We start from the raw sequence: 23,217 nt of genomic DNA, 5'->3' as shown, positions 1-23,217 counted from the left end.
CAGGTATTAAAGGTTCTATTCTTGAAAAATAATTTCCTTGTTAGGAACATTTATGGATTGTGGTTGCCTTAAAAAATGAAAAAAAGTAAAAATATATTAACTAGACAATGAATTATTTCTTTCTAAACTATACTGTGGACTCAGAGTCATGTACTCCACTTAAGAACATGTCTTGAATTCTTTTTAGAATATCTACAGTGTTGTTCAAACATCTCAAGATACAGGGTTCCTCACCATCTGATATCTGAGAACAGATTTCCCATAAGGCAGCAGTGATAGTTTCCTGATAACAAATACTTCAGGCCCTCCCTGGTGGCCCAGTGGGTTAAAGCACAGCACTAAGAAGCTTAGGCCACTTCCACATGAGTTCGGTCCCTGCCTGCCCCGGAGGTGATCCACATGGCGTGGCAGACCTCTCCTGACCCGCCCGCTGCTCCCCTCAGCAGTGTACTTCGTAGATCTGCCTGTTGTGCTCCCCACTCTGTCTCTGGTGAAGCCACTCACCCTCTGCATCTCTGGCCTGTACCCCAGTTCTACATGAATAAATAAATAAATCTTTAAAACAAAACAAAACAAATACTTCAATATCAGAACATGGAAAAGCAGCATTGGCTGCCAGTAACCACCAGCACCAACATAACAAATGCTAAACAGCCCTGGTAAATATTAATCATGCTTAAGCGATCCTCTGGATTCTACCATTATAAGGATAGTTAGTAACACTGTTTAGAGTATGACTGAATCAAACTGATGCTTGAGAGAAAGTTTGAACTCAATGTATAAATTAGCCACATTTGTATAAACAAGAACTACTTAAGTCATTCTGACCATATTAGTTATTTTTGCAACACACCGTTTGATTTTCCAGATCTATCTGGGTACTCTTGATGGAAAAGAAGAGAAGGCAGCAAAGATGGCACGAACAGCATGCACTGTGGTAACCTTTATTTAAAAATTGTGAGCTAACTACAGTTGCACTGTTCTCATTTACCATTCTGATGGCATAACAAACTGGGAGAACATTAACACAATTTCAAGAAGGCATTAAAAGTCTGTAAACAAACACACACCACACATGCACACACAACATACAGGCACACAAAGATTATAGTTAAACACAAAAGTGGTGAAGAAAAGCTTTGGATGCTCTAAATCAAATTAAAAACCCTTTATTATAATAAACAGTGGCAATACTGTGGCTATTATGAAAAAAAAATGTAACTGCTCAGAAAGCAAAAACAAAAAATACTGGCAATTTGAAACTAGCAGTAAAAAGCAGATAAAAGTAGAATGGAAGCTAACACAAGACTAGGTAATATCAAAATTCTAATGTTGATACTGTGTATGATTGCACTGAAGTCATTTAAATTGTTTCTTACGGGACTATTAGAATGCCCCTTGACTATTAAATGGTTGCATTTACAAACAGTGGAAAAGGAAAAAGTATTTGGAATGCTACACACACACACATACACACACACACACACAAAGGAAATGAACTAGGCATATCAGTTTATGGTCTTTGTTTATGACCTTCAAAAAGTTGATTAAAGACAAATTTAAGTGCCAATGTAGTGAAAGTAAATTAAAAATTCCTAATGATGCAAGTCTGAGTGCATTTATCAGGTCTAAGAATATATTTCAAAGTTGGGGGTAAGGCATGATGGATGCACATTGGATGGAAGAAAATGGTAGGACCCAGAAATAGCAGAGTTCTCTGGAGAGTGTTCAGAATGGTGGTGTGGTCAACTCAGACTATCTGGAAGGAGACACCAAAGTGTATGCAGTTCTACAACTCTTCATCCGTTGAAATCTGTTTCATAGTGGCCAATAAATAATTAAAGCTCACTTTTCCATTAACTGATTTTTCAAACATTCAGACACAAGAAATCCGCTCCCCGCCCCCTACCTCCTCAGCTGCTGTTCTGCAACAGTGCATGTAGGTAGGAATCCTGGTTGCAGAGGAAAAGGACATTAGCGAAGATTTTTTTCACGGTTCTTATAAAAATGTCTGAAGCTGTTAGAAATCTGCAAAGAGGGGATAAGTTTAGCTTTCCCACTGATTTAGGGAGAAAGGAGATTCTATTTTCTCAAGGAAGCCAGAGCCATAAGCAGGGAACCGTCTTTAGAACCTAAGATGTGCAATGTCCTTCATGCCTAAACCCGTGCAGGGTCAGATCCAGAAAAACTGACAGTAGAACAGGGGAGAGAAATGACATGTTTGAGTATCTGCAGTATACTTTGGGATAAAATGTGCCTTAGAAGCTAAAATGGCTCATCTGCTTTTTAATGAAGTGCTGCGGTCCTGGAGCAGACCCAGGAGCCAGGAGCTGGGGGAGAGACCCAGGGACCCTCTGCGCTGAGCGGGTGGCTTCAGGACCTTATTTTTTGTGTGAGCACTTTCAATTGGGGAATTTATGACATTCTGGATTAACATTTCTTTTGGTTACTTTCTCTCTAAAATCAAGCAGTCAGGCAAGTTACTGGTGATTTTCCAAAATAAAACGAGCTGCAATGGTTCCTTAAGGTGCCCACTAATTTGAATGAATGCCCATCAGAAACGTTGCTAGTATCAGCTGCTGGTGCTGAAGAGTCAACCCCCAGATGGCCTAACTAGGTAATCTACCACACTAGGTGCTTTTAATATCTGGATTTGTTTGTTTGTTTGGAACCGAACCTCAGAGAGTCTTTCTAGTTGGACTTGGAAACTGCTTCTCTCTGGTTTGTTTCACTCTTCCTCCTCTTCTTCCCCTTCTCCTTCTCCTTCCTCCATGGTTTCCACAATGAGCTCTGCAGTGCAGGTGGCTTCTCCAAGACTGTTGACAGCCTTGCAGGTGTATTTGGCGTCATCATCCCCACACACGTCGCTAATGATTAATGAGCAGTTCCCCTCCTCATCGTAGTCTATCTGGAAGTGGCGGGACTCCCTGATGGACTGGTCATCTTTGAACCAGACCACCTCAGGGTCTGGGTAACCTACATCACAGAGAGGGAACACAAGTTGCAGATACCATTATTCAGAATTTCTTAATGTCTCATGCAATCCACTCCTAAGCTACCCCCATTGATTAAGGGAGAAGGATAAACAAATTATAGCTTTTGTGTCTGTTTTGATATTTACATTTGAATATGGGTATCTGCTGTAAATACTATCTGAAACCCCAAATAAGGTATTTTACAGTCATCTTACTTCCCAGTATACCACCTCCCACTTTTTTACAAATACCAAGCACCAGGCCCTCCTTGGTGGTGCAACAAGTGAAAGCACAGCAGTATGAAGCTTTCCGAAGCCACTGTGACATGAGTTCAATTCCTGGCTAGAGAGGTGACCTGCATGGTGTGGTAGACCTTTCCTGACCAGCCTACTGCTCCCCTCAGCAGTGTATTCAGTGGCTCTACCTGTTCTGCTTCCCACTCTGTCTCTGGTGAATCCTCTCCCCGCCCCCTGCCTCCACACCTCTGGCCTATACCCCACTTCTGTATGCATAAAATAAATAAATCTTTGAAAAAAAAAATACCACACACTGCCGGACCACCACCCTGACTCCCACTCTCCCACTCCACACCTAGGGTAAAATATTAGAGTTTCCTGGATGAATAGAAATTTATTTTATCTTGTATAAAAGTTGAACATAACTTAAATAAAAAGTGAGAGCATAAATGGACACAGTGATTTCTGAAGGGCAATGAAAATGTTCAAAACTTGGATTGTGGTAATGAATACACAGCTTTGTAAATTTACTAAAATTATTGAATTATACACCTAAAATAGGTACATTTATGGTGTGTAAATTAAAACTCAATAAAGTTGAAAGCAGGTATGTAAAACATAGCTTAGAGGAACTGATATTTCTAAATTAAAAAAAAAAAAGAAAGTTTGATTCAAAGTCTGTAGGTAAGTGGAAGTTGACCACACTGAGTAGCCTCATTTTATGCATTAGTTATGTCTCTGCAGAGTTCATACTAAGAGCATACAAGATCTATTTATAAACACCTATGATACATACCTTCAAAATATGTATAAAAGAATTCCAACAGACTTGTTCTTAAATTTTGTAGCATTTTTACAGAACAGCAACAACAATAAAACAACCTGTAACCTCAACCAGAATAAAACCTTAAAAGGAAAATAAGAATTCTAATTTTCACTTCAAGTTGAATTTTATTTTTACTAGAGTAGCACCCTGAGCTTTCATTTCTCTTCCATTCCCTAAATTTCTGCAAATACCAAAGAAACAATCCCAAAGAGGAAAGTGAATCAAAGATGAGGATCACTGTGTTACAATAATTTCTAAAAATTAAACAAAGGAAAGAACTTCAGGGGCTCGAAGACACTGATGATGAAGAATTAACAAGCAGAGGCCCAGCAGACCCCCAAGGTGGCACTCCCACAAGGCAGCACCTCCACTTTGTTTTATTATTGAGTGAAAAAAGGGAAAGTATAAAATGCAAGGCATTTTGCTAATATGGCACGGGGGAAAACTGTTTTTCATTGCTAATTTTCAGTTACTTGACCCAAAAGGTAAATATCTACTGTATTGCTGGGGAATCTTACAAAATAGGAGGCAAGATTTTCTGGATTGTGGTCCTGTGCTATGCAACCTTGGAAAAGTTTCTTAATGAACTTCTGTATTTTATTTGGTCAGACAAAAATGGAAGATAAGCATCTGTGCTGATTGGCACAGGCCTGTGACAAGCTCAAAGGCAATAGCACTAGGCCCTGTCTTATCTTGCTGTTATCTTTCTAGAATGTGGCAATGTGCCGAAATGTACTCTTTGTGTGGGCAACACTGCTGATTTCTCAGGCACTATGCTAAGATCCTTAAGGTCTCTGGAACTCAGCAACTCACGCCTCCAGGGCCACACTATTCCTGGCAGGTAGAGAAGCAGGCTCTGGGGAGATGCACCAGCTGTGTGATTTGTCTCAAGTACTTTGACCACGGCTTCTCTCAGATTAAAGTCACACTGCATCTTTGTTTTAGTTTGATCCAAAACCTGTTCTCCCTTTGCCCACCATCTTTCCCTTGACCACCTGACATCTTTAAAAGACATAAAACGTTCCCCCTGTTTGCATGTGTCATGCCCCAGAATCCCTAGAGCCACCTAGGGTATTCAGTACCATCTCACGGCTGAGGTTTTTAGCAGAACCCCAATCCTGACACTCCCACACCAGTTGATCTCCACCCAACTGAGCTGATGTGCAGTGAGCCATGACTCCACCCTTTGTGCCAGTGTTCCCTTGAGAGCCTCTTGTGGTTAAATCACATGTTTTCTAGAAGTTTGCAACACTCATCTTATTAAGCACGCTCCATAGCTAAGTAAGTTCTCACGTAATCACCGGTGATGAAGGAGCAAAACTCTCATATGCAGTGAGTCCCCGAAGGCACTCACCGTAAGGGGTAGAGTGGTGTAGAAGGCTGTAGGGCCTTCCCTGCTGACTCACCCGTCATAGACTAGCTGACTCTAATGGTTCCCAGACAGTCTAAGACAGCACCTCACTCCAGGAGCAGAGTAGGGCCCCCCCCAGGCAACTATACCCTTTTGCAGTAAAGGAAGAACAGCTACAACTTACCTTCAATCTTGCAGTCAAATCTAGCAGCACTTCCCTCGACCACTTCTAAATCGCGAATGGTCTTAGAGAAAAAGGGTTTTACATGGGGTTTTTCCTCTGCAACGGCCTCAAGAAAAGCCTGAGAGACATCTTCTAGAAGACAGAGGAGAGATGTGGTCATTTCTTCATTTCATGTTCTCTCCTCTTTCCTAATTTAGAAAAAGCTGACTTTATTTTTCTAAGTGTCATTATAATTTAGCAAAAGATGCAGCTTAGAGGACTGAATCATACACACATCTTTCTCCTGGGGACAGGTTGGCCACTGGCCAAATGGCTTTGGCAGAGGAGAGCACTGTGCCCAAAGTGGGGAAATGTTTGGCTTCTCCCCTTCCCTTATGCTGACACATTGAAAAGAAATAATTTTTAAAAAGGATTTTTGGCTGCATTTCATCTGTCTCAGGATACATGCAAGGGTACCTATGAAGGACGGAACCACACTAGCCTTCCTGAGCTCTCTGTACCCCTTGGTCCACCCTCTGTGGCAGGCCCTTCACCTGCCCCTTAGACAGGAGGAGCCAGGTCACAGAGGCATCTGGAACTTGCTAGTTCTGCTCACTACACTATGCTGCCTTCATGTTATATGGTTGCGGAGCAGGATCTGGGATTGGCCTAGGGAAAACAAGGGGGATCTTGTCGCCTCTCCCGACCCTCCAGGCTATTTCTGTGTTATGTGGGGAGTGGCAGGAATAGCTTAAGAGGGCAAGTCTATGTTCTGCTGATGATTCTGTCTACAGTCTCATAAGAACAGTCAAAGAAGGGGTCTTGCCAACTACCCTCCCTTTGTGAAAAATGGGATCTAGACCTAATTCCTCACCTTTGGACACCAAAAGCCCCAGCAGCATAAAGTGGAGGCATTTCTGGTCAAATGAGGCACCTCAAGATAAGGGCCAGACCCTGCATGTATCTGAAGCAGGAAGAGGCTGAGACCTTGACTGAGGAGACAGATAGGGCAGCATCTGCATGACAGAGGGGAACTAACCTTATTGATCTCCAGGAGGGGGCCTTGCCCATCAGTCTAACCAGTTCAAATGACATGGCTCAGCATTGTGAAAAGCGGCCCCCACTATGGACTAGTTGAATTAATTTTTGTTTAAAAAATTAGGAAAAATATGAAGATACAGTTAAGAAAGATCTTTTACTTTTATGGATATTTAAACATTTATTTTAAGAGATCTTTAAAAATATATACTATTACATGTGACTTTTTTACTTTGTTTCCCACAATACACAAGTATCAATTTGTCATGAGAAGGAGACTTTGAGTCGTCTTTACTAAGTCTTAAGAAAAATACAAGGAAGAGGTAAGTGGAAAACATCTAACGTTTTCTCAGAAAGCGGTTAAACCTCAGGAGAAACACTTTTTTAAAAGCTACTAAATGTATTAATTATCAGGGCAACTTAAAGCTGTTCTGAATTCTATCCGTGTAGGTTGTATTATAAAAAAAATAGTCTAAAACCTCCAAACCTCAAAATGCCTCCCAAGCCCCCACCCATTCGTTCTTACCAACTGGTTGAAGAAAATCTTCCTGGAGCTACTTACCTTCCGATTCTAGCTTTTCTGCGCTGAGTGGGCTGGTGGGTGACCCTGTAGAGGATTTCCTGCCACTGAGCCCTGAGATCATTGCCATAGAGGACAGTCTTCCAATGGCTCTCACAGCATTGCCTGTTTTCTGGAAAACAGACACCGGGGGTGGACTCAGGCGTTGTCCCTGGTTCCAGGGGGCAGAGGAGCTCGGGGTGAAGGGCTCAGGCCAGGGGCAGTTGCTGTCCCTCGTAAGGGGCCTCCGAATGCGGAGGTCCTGCCTGGCGAGTGAGCCCAACCTTGCTCTGCTCTGCACTATCAGCGTGTCAGAAGATGTTCAGAGAATGGAATGGGGCCTGGAACTGATGTGTGCGTTAATGTGACTAAACAAGGTCAACATGAGACAAAAACCCTTTTCATACTGTGCTTCAACTCCCATAAAAGGGATAGTTTATATAAAGCAACTGCAGGCTGAGACAGCTCCAAAGACTTATTGCTGACAGGGCCCACTAGGGCTGTTTCTCCTAAAACAATGCTAGTGATAGGATTTTAATTGGTCAGGAAGATAGTTACTAGAGATCCCACAGGCCCTAATGCAAAAAAAAGAAAAAAGAAAAAAAGAAGAAGTATTGCCCTTGGGCAAGTCATTTAACCTCTTAGCTTCAGTTTCCTTTTCTGTAGAAGGAGAGGGTTGGACAAGATTACCTCTGGGGTTTCTTTTAACACTGTTTATGACTCTGAAATTTAAGGGATTTCAAGAAACTTGCAGGGCCCAGCACAAGTCTATGAATGTCAGCGAGGTTCGGGAGGGATGTTCTTTCATGCAACACACTCAGGCATAAAAAGGAAGCCCGGGGAAATGAAAAGCAACAGTACTTTGCTGTTCTGAGAGGAGGCACTTTGGGATAGGGTATTATTTTTGAAAAGGTCTGAAAAGGATGTCAGAATTTAAGATAGAAATTTTCTTTGCATTGTAAAAAATCCTACCAAGCACAAGACTGAAGCCAAGAAATTCCCAGTAATGTTTCATTGTGTCTATGCCCCTGACCTTTCAGAAAGTTTCTTATTCTTTTTCTAAAATCAATGGAATGACTAAGATAAGAAATTAAGACATAACTCTCTCCACCTCTGCACCCAAAACATTTTTTTCAGGCATCCAGAGACCAGATGTCACCACAGACTGCTTGTTTCTCGGGAGAGAGTGAAGGAAACAGCCTATTCATGGGCAAATGTCTAGCACTTGCCCATTGGATCTCCCATTTCCGGCAATGCCATTTTCCTCCTAAATTCACTTCCCACACTCAAGTATTTCCAGATTTTGAACTATCTGGGAATCCAGAATGTGCCAGTAAAAAGGTGGATTATTTTGAAAGTAAAAAGAATCAGGGCACTAAAGAACCATAGAGAATAAGGCAGAGAGAGATAGAGTAAGAGAGGGAAAGAGGGAACAGAAAAGGGAGACTAAGAGGAGAGAAGAAGGTAGAGACAGGTCTAAGTGGAGACAGCCCCTTTTCTGTCCTGTCACAAGTCGCCTATAGCAGGCTATTTTCACGCACTTTCATTAGTCCATGTGGACAGCTGCCTCATCTTGCTTGCCATCTGGCCATTGCCCTCTTGCACACATCACTGTGCAGTGTGGCCCTGTTACCACAGTGAAGCTGGGCCACTCTGAATAGAGCCCCAGGAGCCCAGGTGGAGGTGGTGAGGAGTGACAGAAGGTGAGAGATGCCAACTGACAAGTGAACTGCGCGCATAGGTGTGTGGTGCGGCTGAGCACCCGGCAGCCTGAGACCACCGGCGGTCTTGCGGGTTCCTGCGGGAGAAGCTGCCCCTGCTGACATCACCGATCTACCTGTTGCACTAGCTGCAGTGTAGAGAGATTCAGCTCTTCCCAGGGGAGCTTAGCCTGACCTTTGGAAAGGGTAAGACGTGTTGCCAGCATCAACGGCCCCCCACGGCGTGCGCGCAGAGCAGACTATTTCCTAATCAGCTGGACTCTCAGCTCTCCCTTCCCTGCGTCCAACACCTATTGGTTTGCCCTGACCTAGTGATCTATAAACTGAGGATTCGTCCTCCATGATGGACAGGTGAGCTCTTGAACCACTGATCTTGAGCAAGTCTGTGCCCCTCTCTGGGTCTCATGTCCTTGGATCAGAAACATCCGATCTTCCTGCAGTTCTGGTTTTCTATAGAAAGATGATGACTCATGACTGTGAATGTGGACTTTGAAATACCTTCCGGGGCTCACAAGTTCCCTCACTCTAAACATATAGTGGGGACTGACCAGGACTGTCTTCACTAGTATGTGTTCCTTCTTCTACTAACAAAATAACTAATATGAAGCCACCAGAATGAGGCAAATAGAAGAGTCACGATATTTTTGGAGGAAGCAAATCCACATGGACTAATGAGTAAGTCACATCTAGGGAATCTTTTCCATCAGAGGGGGTGATACAACATGTCATTTCTAAAAGAGGAGAAATGTAAGAAGTGGTTAAGAATTCAATGTTTGCAATCTGATGTTTGAATAAAAAGTTGAAAGGGAAGATATTCGTCAGAACTGGGAGAGGAATATACCTGTATGTCCTAGACTTCTGGCTTCATGTTTTTGAGGTGAGAATTGGTGGCTGCTTTATAAGGCAAGACCTTTAGAAATTTTGGAACATCAGGACAGCAAAGTTTCAAACTTTTTAAGTTGCACCCTTGTTTTCAGGAAGCTTTTCTTGTTTGAGAACATCGCCATGGTGGGCCCCCATGTTCCAGGAGGGCAGGGCTGGTACCCTGATTCAGGACAGGCTCCTTCTTCTGGGACAGGCGGTGATGACAGCCAGCCAGCCCGGCTTGCCCAGGACTGAGATTTCCCAGCATGAGGGTCTCTCAATGCTAAAGCTGAGAGGACCTGGCAAAGGAGGCCAGTTGATTCTCTAGAGTCAGCCGGCTGTCATGGGCCTGCATGAGTGGCCATCAGCAAGGGCATGTTATCCAACTGTGGTGGCCAAGCGTACTCTGTGCTACATTGTGTCATAAGCATTCTTCCCTGTAGTCCTCAGGTCCAGTTGCTGGTGTCTGGGAAGTAAAGTTGGCTGCTCCCAGGTCTCCAGTCCTAGCCCTCTGCTCCCAGTTATACATGCAGAGGGTCTATGACCCTGCTCATCACGTCTACCTCTGCCGCTGATACTCACCCGCGCATCCTTTGAAAATCATTTTGATACAAATGAAATGTATACATATATACATATATATAAAATTCTCATCCTAAGATTAATAGTATGATCAGTCATTATCTTATTTATAGGATTTGTTCCCATGTTACTTCCTTCCCCTGAGTCTTTTATGAAAATTACAGCAGGGCTAACAAGAACCTCTTCTAACGCAGCTGTAGAGAGTTCAGGGCTCCTGCCTGCCCCTTCCCTCCACCACAGTCCACCCCACTCTGTTCCATTCCACTCCACCTTGCCCAACCACACAGAACCTCAAGAGGGAACTCCCTGTTCCAGGGGAGCTGGAGATCTTGGCACCTGGAACTGAAAGATGTGCAAACACATTCCTACGGAAGCAACATGGCAGAAGACGGTCAGATGCAGTGAAATTATTCCCAGTGGAATTATGCTTTAGAGCTATTATGTGTTGAATGGGATTTTGTGGACTGTTTTGTGGAAAAACCACTTCCAAAAGCTGCCAAAGTATTAAAGTATTTCAGTGGAAATTCTGCCTTTCCCTTCCCTCTCTCACTTACAGGAAATCCTATGATATCACAGATAACACTGTGTACAACATGAAAAAAAAAATCAGTGATTTAAATATCAGCATGTATTGCGGTTCCGGACCCAAGTGGCTGAAAAATCCCATTTACTTCTCCCATTTCTGTCTCTCTTTTCTGCCTATCCCTGGGGTCTAGACACTATCCTGGCTCTTGTTCACCAGTAGATGTGTCACTCTCCCCAGAAACCCTGATAAGATAAGGCTGCTCCTTTCCCCAGTCTCATCCAAGCGAATCCAGTGGGCTGCAGCTCCGAGGACAGCCCACTCCCACCCCAGCACGCCATCTGATCCAAGCGTATTGCTGTTTTGTTGAGATCTATTGGCCAGAGGATGATAAAGAAAGCTGACATTACTGGATCCTGGTCTCAGAGTGTAAGCAGGGAAGTGTTTCGACTCACCTGGCTCTAGAGGGAGGTCAGGAGATCCACCTAAACGTGTGTGTGTGTGTGTGTGTGTGTGTGTGTCCGAGTGGGGGTGGGGAGGGAGTGATCACCAAAAGCTGACTCACACTGTGGGGACTTCCAGTTTAGGGATGTATGGGATGGTAACCCACACACCTGCAGTCCTTTTATTACTTTCTCCTCTCAACCTTTGTGTGAAATTGTATTTTTTCCAGGGAACTGCATTGATGAGCCTATGTCACAAATTATGCGTCCAGTTGCCCCTAAATCGGTAATTTCCCTTTTCTCTGCCATCAGGGCAAGCTCTGAGTGCCCAGCCACTCACACGAAAGATCCTGCTGCTGTCAGGAGGCCGCTCAGTGCCACAGGTCCCCGTTCAGTACTTTCTCCTCTGTGGGTGCTATTGCTCTTCTCTGGGTTCCAGCCCATGTTCCGTGGCCAAGATCCAGCTCCCGCCTCCGGCCATTTCCTCACAACCACATCAGCTCTGGAGTGACAGGCCTTTTCTGTCTACACTCACTTATATGGGTATGGAGAGATATACTGATCGTTTATAATTCTTGATGTGCAGTATGTCCTTTTATGTCTATCTGCTTAGTTCCCTTTTGCATTATACATTCCTGGCATATGGAAACCACACACCCTCCAGTAGCTCAGGAATTTTATAATACTAACAGTGGTAATACAAATAAAATAGATGACAGCTTCTCTGTGGTTTGGGATGAGTACTTTATCCACCTGCTAACAATCAGAGGCAATTTTGTGTCTCATTAAAGCTGTGTGTTTGGGATACAGGCTCTAGGGTTGAATCCTGGCCTTCCTACTTACTACCCAAGTAGTCCTGGATGGCTCTCCTAAACATTCTCTGCCTCAGTTTGTCTGAAAAGTGGGGATGGTAATAATATCCATCTCCTGCGACTGAAGAGGAACACATAAAGAGTGCTTTGAATGTTTACGCCAGTCCCCCATATGGACTAGCTACTTGTGTCATTTTTGAAGACTCAGTATGTGAGCAGGCAGTGTGCTGAAGGCTAGATGCAGATTACTTCATGATTCCCACAACAAGGTCATGATGTTGATACCATTATTCCCACTTCACAGGTGAGAACAAAAGGCAGATCCAGGTCAAGTTACCTGCCCAACGCCATGTAGCTGGTAACATAAAATCTATCTCAAGGGTGGCGATGGGGTCTCTCTCTTTTGATCGTGCACCCTCCTTCTTCATGGTAAAGAAATGTAAGGCCATCAAGCCTTACATTTAAAGAGATTGCATTTTCCAAGATTGCCAGAATCCCTGGCCACCAGATGTGATGTATCAGTCTTGGCCCAGGGTTACTTCAGAAACAAACTGAAAATTTCCTGGAGTGGAGGGCAAGTTGTAATGAGGTTGGTGTGAATAAAGCAAATGTGAGGGGCCCAGTCCAAAGTGACTCCCTCATTACCTGCCATTTCCTTCTTGCCATGTACTTCTTCATCCGGTCCTTGGAGAGCTTCTTGGCCTCCATGTTTTTGGTGTCTTTCATTAGCCACGGATGCTGAAGGCACTGGGTACAGTTCAGGCGGTTTCTGATGGAGGCAGAGATCAGAGGATTTCTGAGCAGGAGGGGCCTGAGAGACTGCTGGTCACCTGTCCCTGGTCTCACCCAGCTCCCCAGTCCATCCACTCTGTTCAGTCTCACTGTGCTCTTGATCATTTCCCTCGCCTGGCCTGGGTTATCTTACTACACCCAGTGAAACAGTGTTAAGAAGGCCTGGCCACTAAGAAAGAAACTAGAGTGCCTTGGGAGCTAGGTAGGGTAAGTACTGGGAGCAGACAACTCTGGACAGTCCAAGGTCACAGGGGGGCTGGAGAGAACTAATTCTCCTGTCTCCCTCTCTGGTGTGGGGGGAGTGAAGCCTTGGGCCAAATGTCCAAGCATCACTTTAGTCTCATCTTATGGTGTGGTTGAGTAGCAGGCTTTTCCTGTTATAACTTAAGGAATTATGTTCCTCATACAACCTATGAATTATGTCCCTCATGCAACCTTATGAATTATGACAACCTTAGAAAGGCACTGAAACTCATTAATCTTTTTGAAACCTCTGGGAAGCTAGAAATATTGCAGGGCCACTGCCCTTAATTGTCACCGGACCAGTAAAATCCAAAGAGCCAAATACAAACATAGAAAACTGACTAGAGAGTAGTTGAGTATAGTAAACTATGGTGCTCTCTAGCTAAAGGGGTTATGGATTAGTTTAATGTCTTTGTATTTTCAAATTTATATATACTTACATGTATTTTTATTATAGAAAAACACTTAAGAAAGTGCTGGGAGATAGAGATCTCTGGCTGCAGATATGCCGAGTTTAAGAGTTTATGGAAATCTAGTGTCTTGATATACTTGAAATCACTCATTTTAGGGGAGTAGTTAGGCCGACACAGTACATTATTGAGCTAGTTGAAGGTTAGATGAAAATTAGAGGGTACACCCAGCTCCTCATTTACCAACTCTTTGGTTAGTGAAGAGTGATTGATAAAAGCCATTCTTGGAAAGAGTTATTAAGAAAGAGGTTTGCCTATTCCTGAGGCATCTTGGATATAAGGATTCCTCAAATTGTTAGGGAATTTAGGCCCCTCAGATGCTCCTTGGGTCATGTCTATTGATACAAAGACTGGGCATCGGATTTAAAAGACCTCACCAGCAAGGGGTGTGGAATGCAGCCTTGGGAGGTGGTGGGCCCTGTGATGGCTTAAAGGACTGAGTGGTGGTTAGGTAAGAGAAAATAGAACCACCTGAGAAAACCTTCAGAATTGCTTCTTTGACCACTTTGCTCTCCTGTCCCAAATAGGATTTCCCAGAGGGGAGCCAGGTGACCTGCAGCCTCAGGGAGCCCTGGGACTCAAGTAGACAGGCACTCCACTGTGAAGTTCCCTGGCCATTGCCCAGCCTCTGTCCTGACCCTCCCCTTATGCCCCTGGCTCACAGCCAATTTCAACACCACCCTCCTTGGGCAAAGCTTCTGGCTTCCTATTGCCAAATACAACCCCTTCAGGCCTGTGGAGCCGGCCCTGCCTTTCTGGTCACCTGAATGCTCTCACCTGACACTCCCACTACTCTTACCCCGGGGAAGGCAGCTCCCCTTATATACATGGCCTTCACCTCCTGCTTTTATTTAGCTGGTTCCCCTAACCAGGACAGTCCTCACTCGCAAACTCTGTCTAGTCACATTTAAGGTGTTTCCAACCTCACTTCATCCCCTCCGTCTCCACTATAATGCCAAGCTCCATCCTTCTGTCACTGAAATACTTAATGTGTGCCTGACCAGGTTGTCCACACTCCTGAACATATAGGCCCTCGTCTGTCCATAGCTGTTTTAAATATTCACTCACTGACCACTGGGAAGCTGCAGGCAGCCGCCAAGGCAGAGGTGGGGAACCTCACGGTCTGCAGTGTCGGGAGGACAGAGATGGAGCAGACAGACGCAAGAGTCCAGTCTGCTGCGACCACAGACTAACTTTGGCCAGTAATAGAAGAAGGCTGCCATATCCGGACAGGTAGTTCTTAATTAATTTAGATATATAAAACAACAACATCAAGCCAGAGTAGTCTGGGGATATGGTCAGGATCCATGAATGATATACTTTCCTTGAATTCCAAAAGTGGAATTGAGCTTTGAGCTGGGCTTCCACAGGCCACACTGTCACAGAAAAGAAAATGTCACTCAGGGCTGCCACTTTCCCTATAACACTCCATCAGGCATTGCTTCTCAAGCGAGGTTTCTGTGCTTCTAGAGATGAGCAGAGCATCTGGAGCCAGAGAGCAGGGGCCCAGGAAGGCCCCTCCCCTACTCAAAACACCCCCCTCCCCCTCAGGTGAGGGAGCTGTGTCAGGCAGAAGAAACCTTTCCACACACTGGTCCAGGGAGTGGGGAAATGGAAAAGACTGAAATTTCATTACTTCATATCTTTCTTCAGCAAGCTGCTGATGAAATCCTTGGCATCATCAGAGATTTCATCAAATGCTTCGTCGTCGAAGTCCCAGGTCGCTGAGGTAACGTTGGCTAAGGTTTCATTATCGTTGTCACCCATGAAAGGGGAAAGTCCACTGACTCTGAGGAGATAAGAGTAGGCGAACAGGGTGAATGAGGGAGGTTGGCAGGAGGGCAGAGTGAGGTAATCTCCTCCTAAAGGGAGTGCTAAGTAAGTCAAAGGTGAGGGCTGGCACAGTCCCACACCTCCAAACTCCCAAGCACCTGCTTCAGAAGGAAGAGAGGGAGTGGTTCTTTAGAGGTTTTGTGGCCCGGCCTCCTCTCAGGCATTCATTGTGCATTTGGGGTGTCCCTGCCTGCTGTGCCACCTGAGGTGTGGCTGAGGCAGAGGAATTTACTAGGTTAGGATTGCCACATGGGACACAGCAGGAGCCCTTCCCCTGTGGTCTGTTCTTTCCAAAGCCTAGGCTAGACCTCTGCCCTCCAGAGCTCTCTCCAAGGTCCCTAGGTAGAGGAGTCCTTTCCTGTCTTAGGGACAGCTGTAGGGTACAGCATTCTTCACTGCACCCATCAGCCCCAACACGCTCTATTTTTCATGTTCATACCCTTTAGTGCCAACAAGAAAGTTTCAGTGGGAACTCAGCAAGGTGTGTGTGAAGACTTTGAATCAGAAAGGTGATGACCCATATACACTTAGTGCATGTGAGGCATTCAGGCCAAACCAGAAAGCCTTCTCAAGAGGTGCCACAGTGGAGGAGTGCACAGCCTGTCCTCTCACTAGGTGACCTTGGATAACTTCCCTAATCTATTGTGTCTGTAAAATGGAGAACCTATTACTTAACCATGGAGTAGTCACTGACTTTTCTGCTTGGACTTCTCTTTCTCACCTTCCTCTTTCCCCATCCTCACAACCATTATGACAACAAACATTTAGCAAACATTATTATGTGTTGGATACTGGGGAAAGAGCTTAAAATAGATGAAGTCATTATGTTAACACTACCCTGTGATGCAGGCAACTCATTATCTTGTTGAGCAGATCAGAAACTGAAGACAGAGTGGGGTTAAGTAACTTGCCAAGGATTCACAGCCAGCGATTTAAATCCAGGTGTTGGGCTCAAGAGCCCTGCATCTTAACTGTTATGTTTTATGACATTTCTGTAAATATGTGGTGTTCATCCCTAGAATTAAGCCCTTCCCACAGTAAGGAGGGAGTAGGCCCATGACCAGAGATACTACATGGTTCTTCTGAATCATCCCCATGGCCTCACGTAGCTCTGACCTTAAGAATAATTCATTTGCCAATCTGAGGCCAAATAAAATTGGGGTGGTAAAGTGTCTCAAAGCAGAATAGAACAGATTGACTGCACTGGCCTCACCTCTGACCTTTGTACATCTCATCCTCACGCCAACCATCCATACCCCATCACCCTGACCTAGGGCCAACCTCATGGATGAGAGGCCTGGCCACAGCTTGAGTTCTACCCTTGGTAGGACCCTACACTTGGCTTACTGCTCTGCTGCCATTGTCTTGAAATTCATAATGATATTTGAATAAATTACCCTACCTTTTTTTTTTTGTTCTGGGCCTCCAAATTTTGTTCAGGGCAGGGTAGTCCTGCCCTGATCCTGCCTGAGCTCTAGAGTTGGATCTGGGGCTCTCATTTTGTCAACCTCTCAAGTTGAGGCTCCGCTAATGTTCCATCCCCCATATTCTTGTGACTCCATCATCATGAGCAATAACACAAACTCTTCTGCAGATTTTGGCACTGAAGACACCTCAGTTTAGGAAGTACCTGAAAACTAAGTTTTATAAAACAAATTTTGAAAAAAAAAATTGCCGTGGAAAGAATCCTCTGGTAAAATCTTTTGTAAAGAGAAGTAAGTATAGGGCCCTCCCTGGTGGTGCAGGGGGTTAAAGCACCGCAGTAAGATGCTAAAGCCATTTCCACATGAGTTGGATCCCCGCCTGCCCAGGAGGTGATCCACATGACACAGCAGACCTCTCCTGACCACCCGGCTGCTCCCCTCAGCAGTGTACTTTGACAGTCTGCCTGTTCTGCTCCCCACTCTGTCTCTGGTGAATTCTCTCACCGCCCCTGCACCTCTGGCCTGTACCCCAGTTCTGTACGCACAAATAAATAAATCTTTAAAAAAAAAAGAGAGAGAAGTAAGTATATTTTTGGCAAGGCAAATTCTCTCTCCCTAATCAACATATTTCTGTTTTTGAATAATAGATTTTTGTAGATGGCATTAAAGCACCTGAAAGCAGGATAATCATTCTCAGTTACACCACGGTAAGGGAAGGAAGTCTGCACAATTCCATGCTGTATCTTTCCCCTTTCTAGGTCTCCAGCTCCCCTTTTATATACCACACATAGGGTCTCGCAGCTTTCCTTGTCTCTCTAGACCTGTGTGGCCTATGAAAAAGCAGCCTGACTTTTGCTTGTCGGCTCCCTGTTTTCTTTTGTCTTCACATTTTCCATTTGAAACTGAGGAAGACAGTCCACAGAACTGCAAAAGACTGCAGGAAAAGCAAACGGCCCTGCTGTGGCATGCTGTAAGGTCCCCTCTGAAACCTCCTTTCCTAATTAGGAACTGTAATCGTGCAAAGATAGGGCTTAATCTCTGCAATGTTCACAGTCAGGGAGAGTCTCCTCGCCTCTGGCCTCTGGCTCTCCTTCCTGGCAGTCCATCCGTCTGAAATACCTCTGAGCCCCAGCTGGCTCCTTGCCTGACGGAGCTCCCCCAACATTCTCTGTTAACTAGTGTGTCTCTAAATTAAACTTGGAACTTATGCAGAGCGGGATGATAAAGAGAGGGTTCAGATTTTTGTTCTTTGGTGGTGGGATTTTGTAAAACACTTTAACACTTTGGGAGGAGGCTTTTTTTTTTTTTTTGCTAGAATTTATATAAGGATCATTTGTCTTTTATTAAAAAAATCAATCCAATCAACAGAAATAGTCTGAGCAGTAAACTAGTCACCTTTCTTTCTAGTTTTTTCTAGTTTGGAACTGAACAGGATCAGAGTATGCCCCTCCAAATTGTGCCATTTTAGCATAAGGACTGTTTGGAGCTATTAGTGATTAGCTCTCTGTCCTAACTCTTCCTGTCTAAAAGCAGGCATAAATTTGTCTTTGTTAAGGTGGTATAAATTTCCATTTGTAAAATGTTCCCTTCTCCAATACAAATACTGAGTGAAACATGACTTTGGAATTGGGGCTACAGACCAAGAGGGGAGAAAGGGGAAATAGAGGGGGGCCATGAACTAAGCTAGAGGTTTATGCTGCCTTGGTTGGGGGTGTGGTGTGGGGACAGGTATTGGAGAAGTTGTGATCCTATGCTTCTGAATCACAAACAAGGTTGTGCACCAATGTTACCCCAATTAAAAAAACAAACAAACAAACAAAAATAAAGAATGTTCCCTTCTCCATAGCCAGGAAGAGGAAAGTTTCTTATCTGCATAACAAAGCCTATGAAACCATCCTTCTTTATCAAGTATTTCCCAACCACCTCCTCATAATTTACTCCCAAAAAGCACTAACCCCCTTTGCTACAATTCATAGCTCTTTGCTAAAGTAGCACATAAACTCTGAATGTTAACTGCCTCTCTTTGTGAACTCCCATACATAGGCATATGATTGAATGTATTTTCTTTTCTTTTGTTAATCTGTCTCTTGTCAGTTTGTTTTGCAGGCCCTGATTACTGAATTTAAGGGGTAGAGGTAGGCTTCCCCCCACCCTTTCCAACATAGCCAATGGATTTATCTGGTTTTCACAAAATTGTATTGGTGTGGGTAAGTTCCTAGATACTTCATTTGACATTCAGTGTGTAGAGTGTTCTCATTCATTTTTCCTGGTCAAATACTACTAGTGTTTGTGCTGATGAGTTACAAAAGTCATGACTGCAAGTTATTATAATTTCTTAATTCATAATCTTTAATTGCAACACTTTGCCCAGGGAATCGAATGTAAAGGCATGTCCTGCTCTGGGCTGAGTATCAGGAAACAATGTCTCTAGTGTTTTACAAGCAGGGGAAGACCCAGCTGCAGGAACAATGAGCTAAAGGAACCAACCACACATCTCTGAGCAGAACCACTGGACGCTTAGGAGTGGGGGTTAGGATTTTATCCCTTTAGCCTCAGATATTCATTTGATACTAGGGTGGGACAATGTGAGAAGGCTGGGTGGGGCTCACAGGAAAAGCTGGGTGTCACTTTGTGCAGTGACCCGGGAAGCAGAGACCAGGGGCGTCATCGTGCTAACCACAGCCTAGGTCCCTGGAGAGCAAAACCTGGTGGTTGGTAAGGGGTGAGAGCCTGCGGTCACAGAGCTGGCTCGGGTGATGTGCTTGGGTTCAGGGGTAGAGAAGGCAGGGGAGCCTGGGTGGGGCTCCTGATCCCTCTGAAGAGCCCTGAATGCACACCAGGTCTGAGTAGGTCCTTCTCTACTGTCCCCAGAAGTCAGACTCAGGATGGGGACTACCCCCACTTCTCTGGACCATGGTAGGGGCTCAACACCTGAACCAAATGGGAACTCTCTGGTGTGGGCCCAGTCAGAAAGGTGGAGGGAGGAGAAGGCTTAACACTAATTGTTGTTGACCGTGGAAGGGGAAGGGAAGAGAGAGAAGAAAGAGAGGGAGTAGAGTGAGGGCAGGACACAAAGATGGGTTTGGAGTCCCCATGGACGGTCAGGGAGTACCAAGTCCTCAGGAAATAGGGGAGAGGGAGGTACAAGGGGAAAGCAGGTCTTAGAAAAGGAGGCAGAGCTTAGAATCCTCCATCTTGAAGTGCAGCCTAGGAGACTCTGTCCTCTATCCTGCCAGATGCCAGCAAGTACAGCTAACCTGAGAGTCCCTGGGGGCTGCATCACCAGTGTCCCCAGTGCTGGGACAGGAGTGGCCCTGCCCACCTCCAGGGTGGGGGCCACCTGCAGGGATGCCACTCACCACCCAGGAGGCGTTCCTGGGATGTATGTTGAATAATAAATGAGTGATCATCTGCCCCAACTCCCTGACTGCTCTTTCTCTCACCAGACCCAGGCTGACAAACTTCAGCCCCAAACAGAGCTTCCCTGAGGGCGGTGGCCAGAGGACCTCTTCTGGGTCTTCCAACAGCAGCTCCAGAATTGACCATGCAGGGCCAGAAAGGAAGCAATCTGGCTGGCTGTAAGTTTTGCTTTGGCACCATGGAGCGCTAGCTGGGAGGGGAACTCCCAGACCTCCACCCCCAAGGTGAGAAACAATTTGGAAACCCCCAGAGGGCAAAGCAGCCCACAGTGGTGAGTGCAGAAAAACCCAGGGACCGAGCCAGGCTGGGTCTGAGCAGAGAAGCTGACCAAACTCTGCTTCTCCTGGACCTGGTGTCTCTCAGCACCCAGTAGGGAGTGTGAGCACCAACCAGCCAGGGGCTTGGGGGCAGAACCAGGCAGGGCTGCCACCCTGCTACCAGGAGTCCAGAATTGGGAGCTGTGTTCTTTACTCGTGGTTCCTCCTCTTCCTGAATGGGGCTGAGTCGGGAAGAGAGGCTGGAAAATGCATTCTTGGCCCCGGGGGAAAAAAGCACATTCTTGGCCTCCGGGATTTCTTCTTCCAGGAGCAGCTATGATGGGGGGCGGGGATGATCCCAGGCAGGGTAGATGGTTTTCTCGGGTACAGAACCCATGACACAGGTTCAACTGTGGTAGGTTGTCCTAACAGGTGCCCGTGACAACAAACTTCCCGAGCATGTGAAAAGCTGCACTGCACAAAACATCACCCAACTTGTGACGTTTCTGTGACAGTCCCTAAACCTGGCTGGGCAGCGGGATCACCCAGGGTTGCTTCTCATACTGGGGTTTGAAGAATCCTGGGCTCTAAGAAGATACTCTTATAGGTCATCCTCAGATTTTCTATGAAAATATTCCAATGTTCCTTTGGTCTTAACAACACATTTTTTTTTTTCCAAAATGAGCGAATGCACGTGTCTACCTGTCCTCAGGGAGACGGTGCCATAACTGTCGCCCAAGTTCAGGGGCTGTCTCTCAGGATGGTAGCTGTCTGCAGCCTGGGGCTTACCCCAGAACCCACCCTGTTCCGTTCCAGGGTCTTGCTACCCAAAGAGCATCTTTGGCAACCTGGCACTTGTAAAAATGTGTCCCGTGAGGCCCCTAGACCCTCTGGACAGAAGCTGCAGCCTAAGGAGAGGCCCAGCCAGCTGCTTCCCACCCACGGCTGTTTGCAGTGTGCTGGTCTGGATGACTGGCCTCCACATGCCTCCACTAGGGTGGTGAACTGAAATGGCTTTCTTATTTTCCACCTGACTTCCCAGTAACTTCCAGCTACTGTGCTGCTCTCCATTGTCTGGTCCCCACAAAGAAATGTCATCAAAAGTGCCTACTCGTTGGCCATACACTGGACTCAGAGACGAGGCTAGCAGTTGGAGTCCCCTTCCCATGAAGGTGGGGTGCTGTCCTCAATGACAGTGATGACACCCATAGGGACGTGCAGCTGCTTACCCCCTCCTTCTCCAGAGACCCACTACACAAGTCAAGGCAAATGACAGCATGGCTTCCCCGCTCCTGGTCGAAGGCCCCAGGCTGGACAGTGAGGGGCCCAGAGTGGGAGCCTTGGCACATCAGTGGGAGGTGGGAGCAGAAGCCAGGGGTGTGGGGATGGGAAGCTACTCTTCTCCTAACTCTGTAGTGGGCTCCCCATCGCAACTTATCCTGGCCCCTTCAACAGGAGGATAGCTTGAAAGGGACCCTCCTTAGGCCTTTCGCCCCCCACCCACTCCCGGACCCCCCACCTCCCCGTGAACCCTGAGACTCACAGGATGTAACAGATGACCCCAATGCTCCACATGTCGGTGGCATAGCTGATGGGCTCATAGTTGATCACTTCAGGTGCCACAAACTCCGGGGTGCCAAAGAGGACCTTCAGAGACCCCGCATTCTCTGTAACCAGAAGGGAGAGGGATCAGCCACCAGAACCCCCAACCAGGAGGGACACAGATAAGGGCTGAGCCTTGGATATTCTGTCCTCCAGAGGCAGAGACACCTGCCTCCCCGTGAAGCAAGTACAGGACACGCCAGTGAAACCTGCAAACTGAGGTGGGGAGGCAGGCGTTAAAGCCCATGGCCCGAGTGGTCTTTTCCTGTGTAAGTCTCTCCCACCTTCCCTTGGGGTGGGGTGTGACTTGTGCTTGATGACCCCTAATATTCACTCTGTCCTGTACAGCCCCACTACTGGCTTTATCAAGACTTTCCTATTTAACACTTGCAATAACCTGAAGATGAGGTGCGACCCCTGAGGAATAGGAGGCCCAGGGAAAGGAAGTGATTTGCTCACCCAGTTACTAAGTGGAGTCCAGGAGATACACCTACATGGTTTGACTCCCTCTTCCCTTTCCAGATTCCACATGTCTCTCCCCCAGGAAACTGCCAGGAGAGTGGGGGAAAAATCTTAACCCCAGGGTGGTGCTTGAAGCCATGAGGGGCCAGGCACCTACTAGGATGAATGAAAAGAGGCATTGATGTAGGCACCAGCTCTCAGGGCTCTTTGGCAGTGGGGGAGGCAAACTTTTGGCCTTGGGCCACATCTAGCCTTTTGAAGTGCACACCTCACATCAAGTATTCTAAAACGAAGCATTACAGCCCCCAGAGCCTGCTCCGATCCAACCAGAACCCTTCCTGCTACATGTGAACCCTCCCCAGGTGTGGGCCTGTGTGGATACCACTGTTCCCACAATATCTCCTCACCAGGGAGCCTGCTTGCTATGTGCCTGGGACTCTGATGCTGCCAGCCCCTGAGGCCCTTAGCTCCCTTTCACTTACATTATTGGTGGTTCTTGACCAAAGGTGCATTCTGGACCCCGCCCCCATGCTGGTTCTTCAGCAGGAGACAGCAGAGCTGGCACATCCCCCAGCATGGGGCTCTGACACCTGGTAGTTCACAGCCACCAGGACCACAAGT

The 23,217-nt window shown here is 46.1% G+C and overlaps 1 protein-coding gene across 3 annotated transcripts in view; it reads right to left on the bottom strand.

The window, feature by feature from the left end:
- Window positions 1–935: 935 nt before the first annotated feature.
- The window catches only part of MYLK (myosin light chain kinase), a 236,412-nt gene continuing 214,130 nt past the window's right edge, over window positions 936–23,217 (bottom strand). For 2 of the 3 annotated variants that reach the window (XM_004675148.2, XM_012733783.1), the window contains 6 exons: window positions 22,076–22,199; window positions 15,235–15,387; window positions 12,739–12,862; window positions 7,152–7,281; window positions 5,573–5,704; window positions 936–2,976 (listed from right to left, as the gene is read on the bottom strand). In XM_004675148.2, the coding sequence (XP_004675205.1) occupies window positions 2,729–2,976; window positions 5,573–5,704; window positions 7,152–7,281; window positions 12,739–12,862; window positions 15,235–15,387; window positions 22,076–22,199 (911 nt within the window). In that variant the 3' untranslated portion in view covers window positions 936–2,728. Of the gene's footprint in view, window positions 2,977–5,572; window positions 5,705–7,151; window positions 7,491–12,738; window positions 12,863–15,234; window positions 15,388–22,075; window positions 22,200–23,217 lie in introns of those variants that run through there. The other variant, XM_012733786.1, reaches the window with a different exon arrangement.

This window comes from Condylura cristata, unplaced genomic scaffold (genome assembly GCF_000260355.1).
Source record: "Condylura cristata isolate star-nosed mole 26May11 unplaced genomic scaffold, ConCri1.0 scaffold00003, whole genome shotgun sequence".
NCBI lineage: Eukaryota > Metazoa > Chordata > Mammalia > Eulipotyphla > Talpidae > Condylura > Condylura cristata.
The sequence above is the reverse complement of the archived record's forward strand: the minus strand, read 5'-3'. Positions and strand labels throughout refer to the sequence as shown.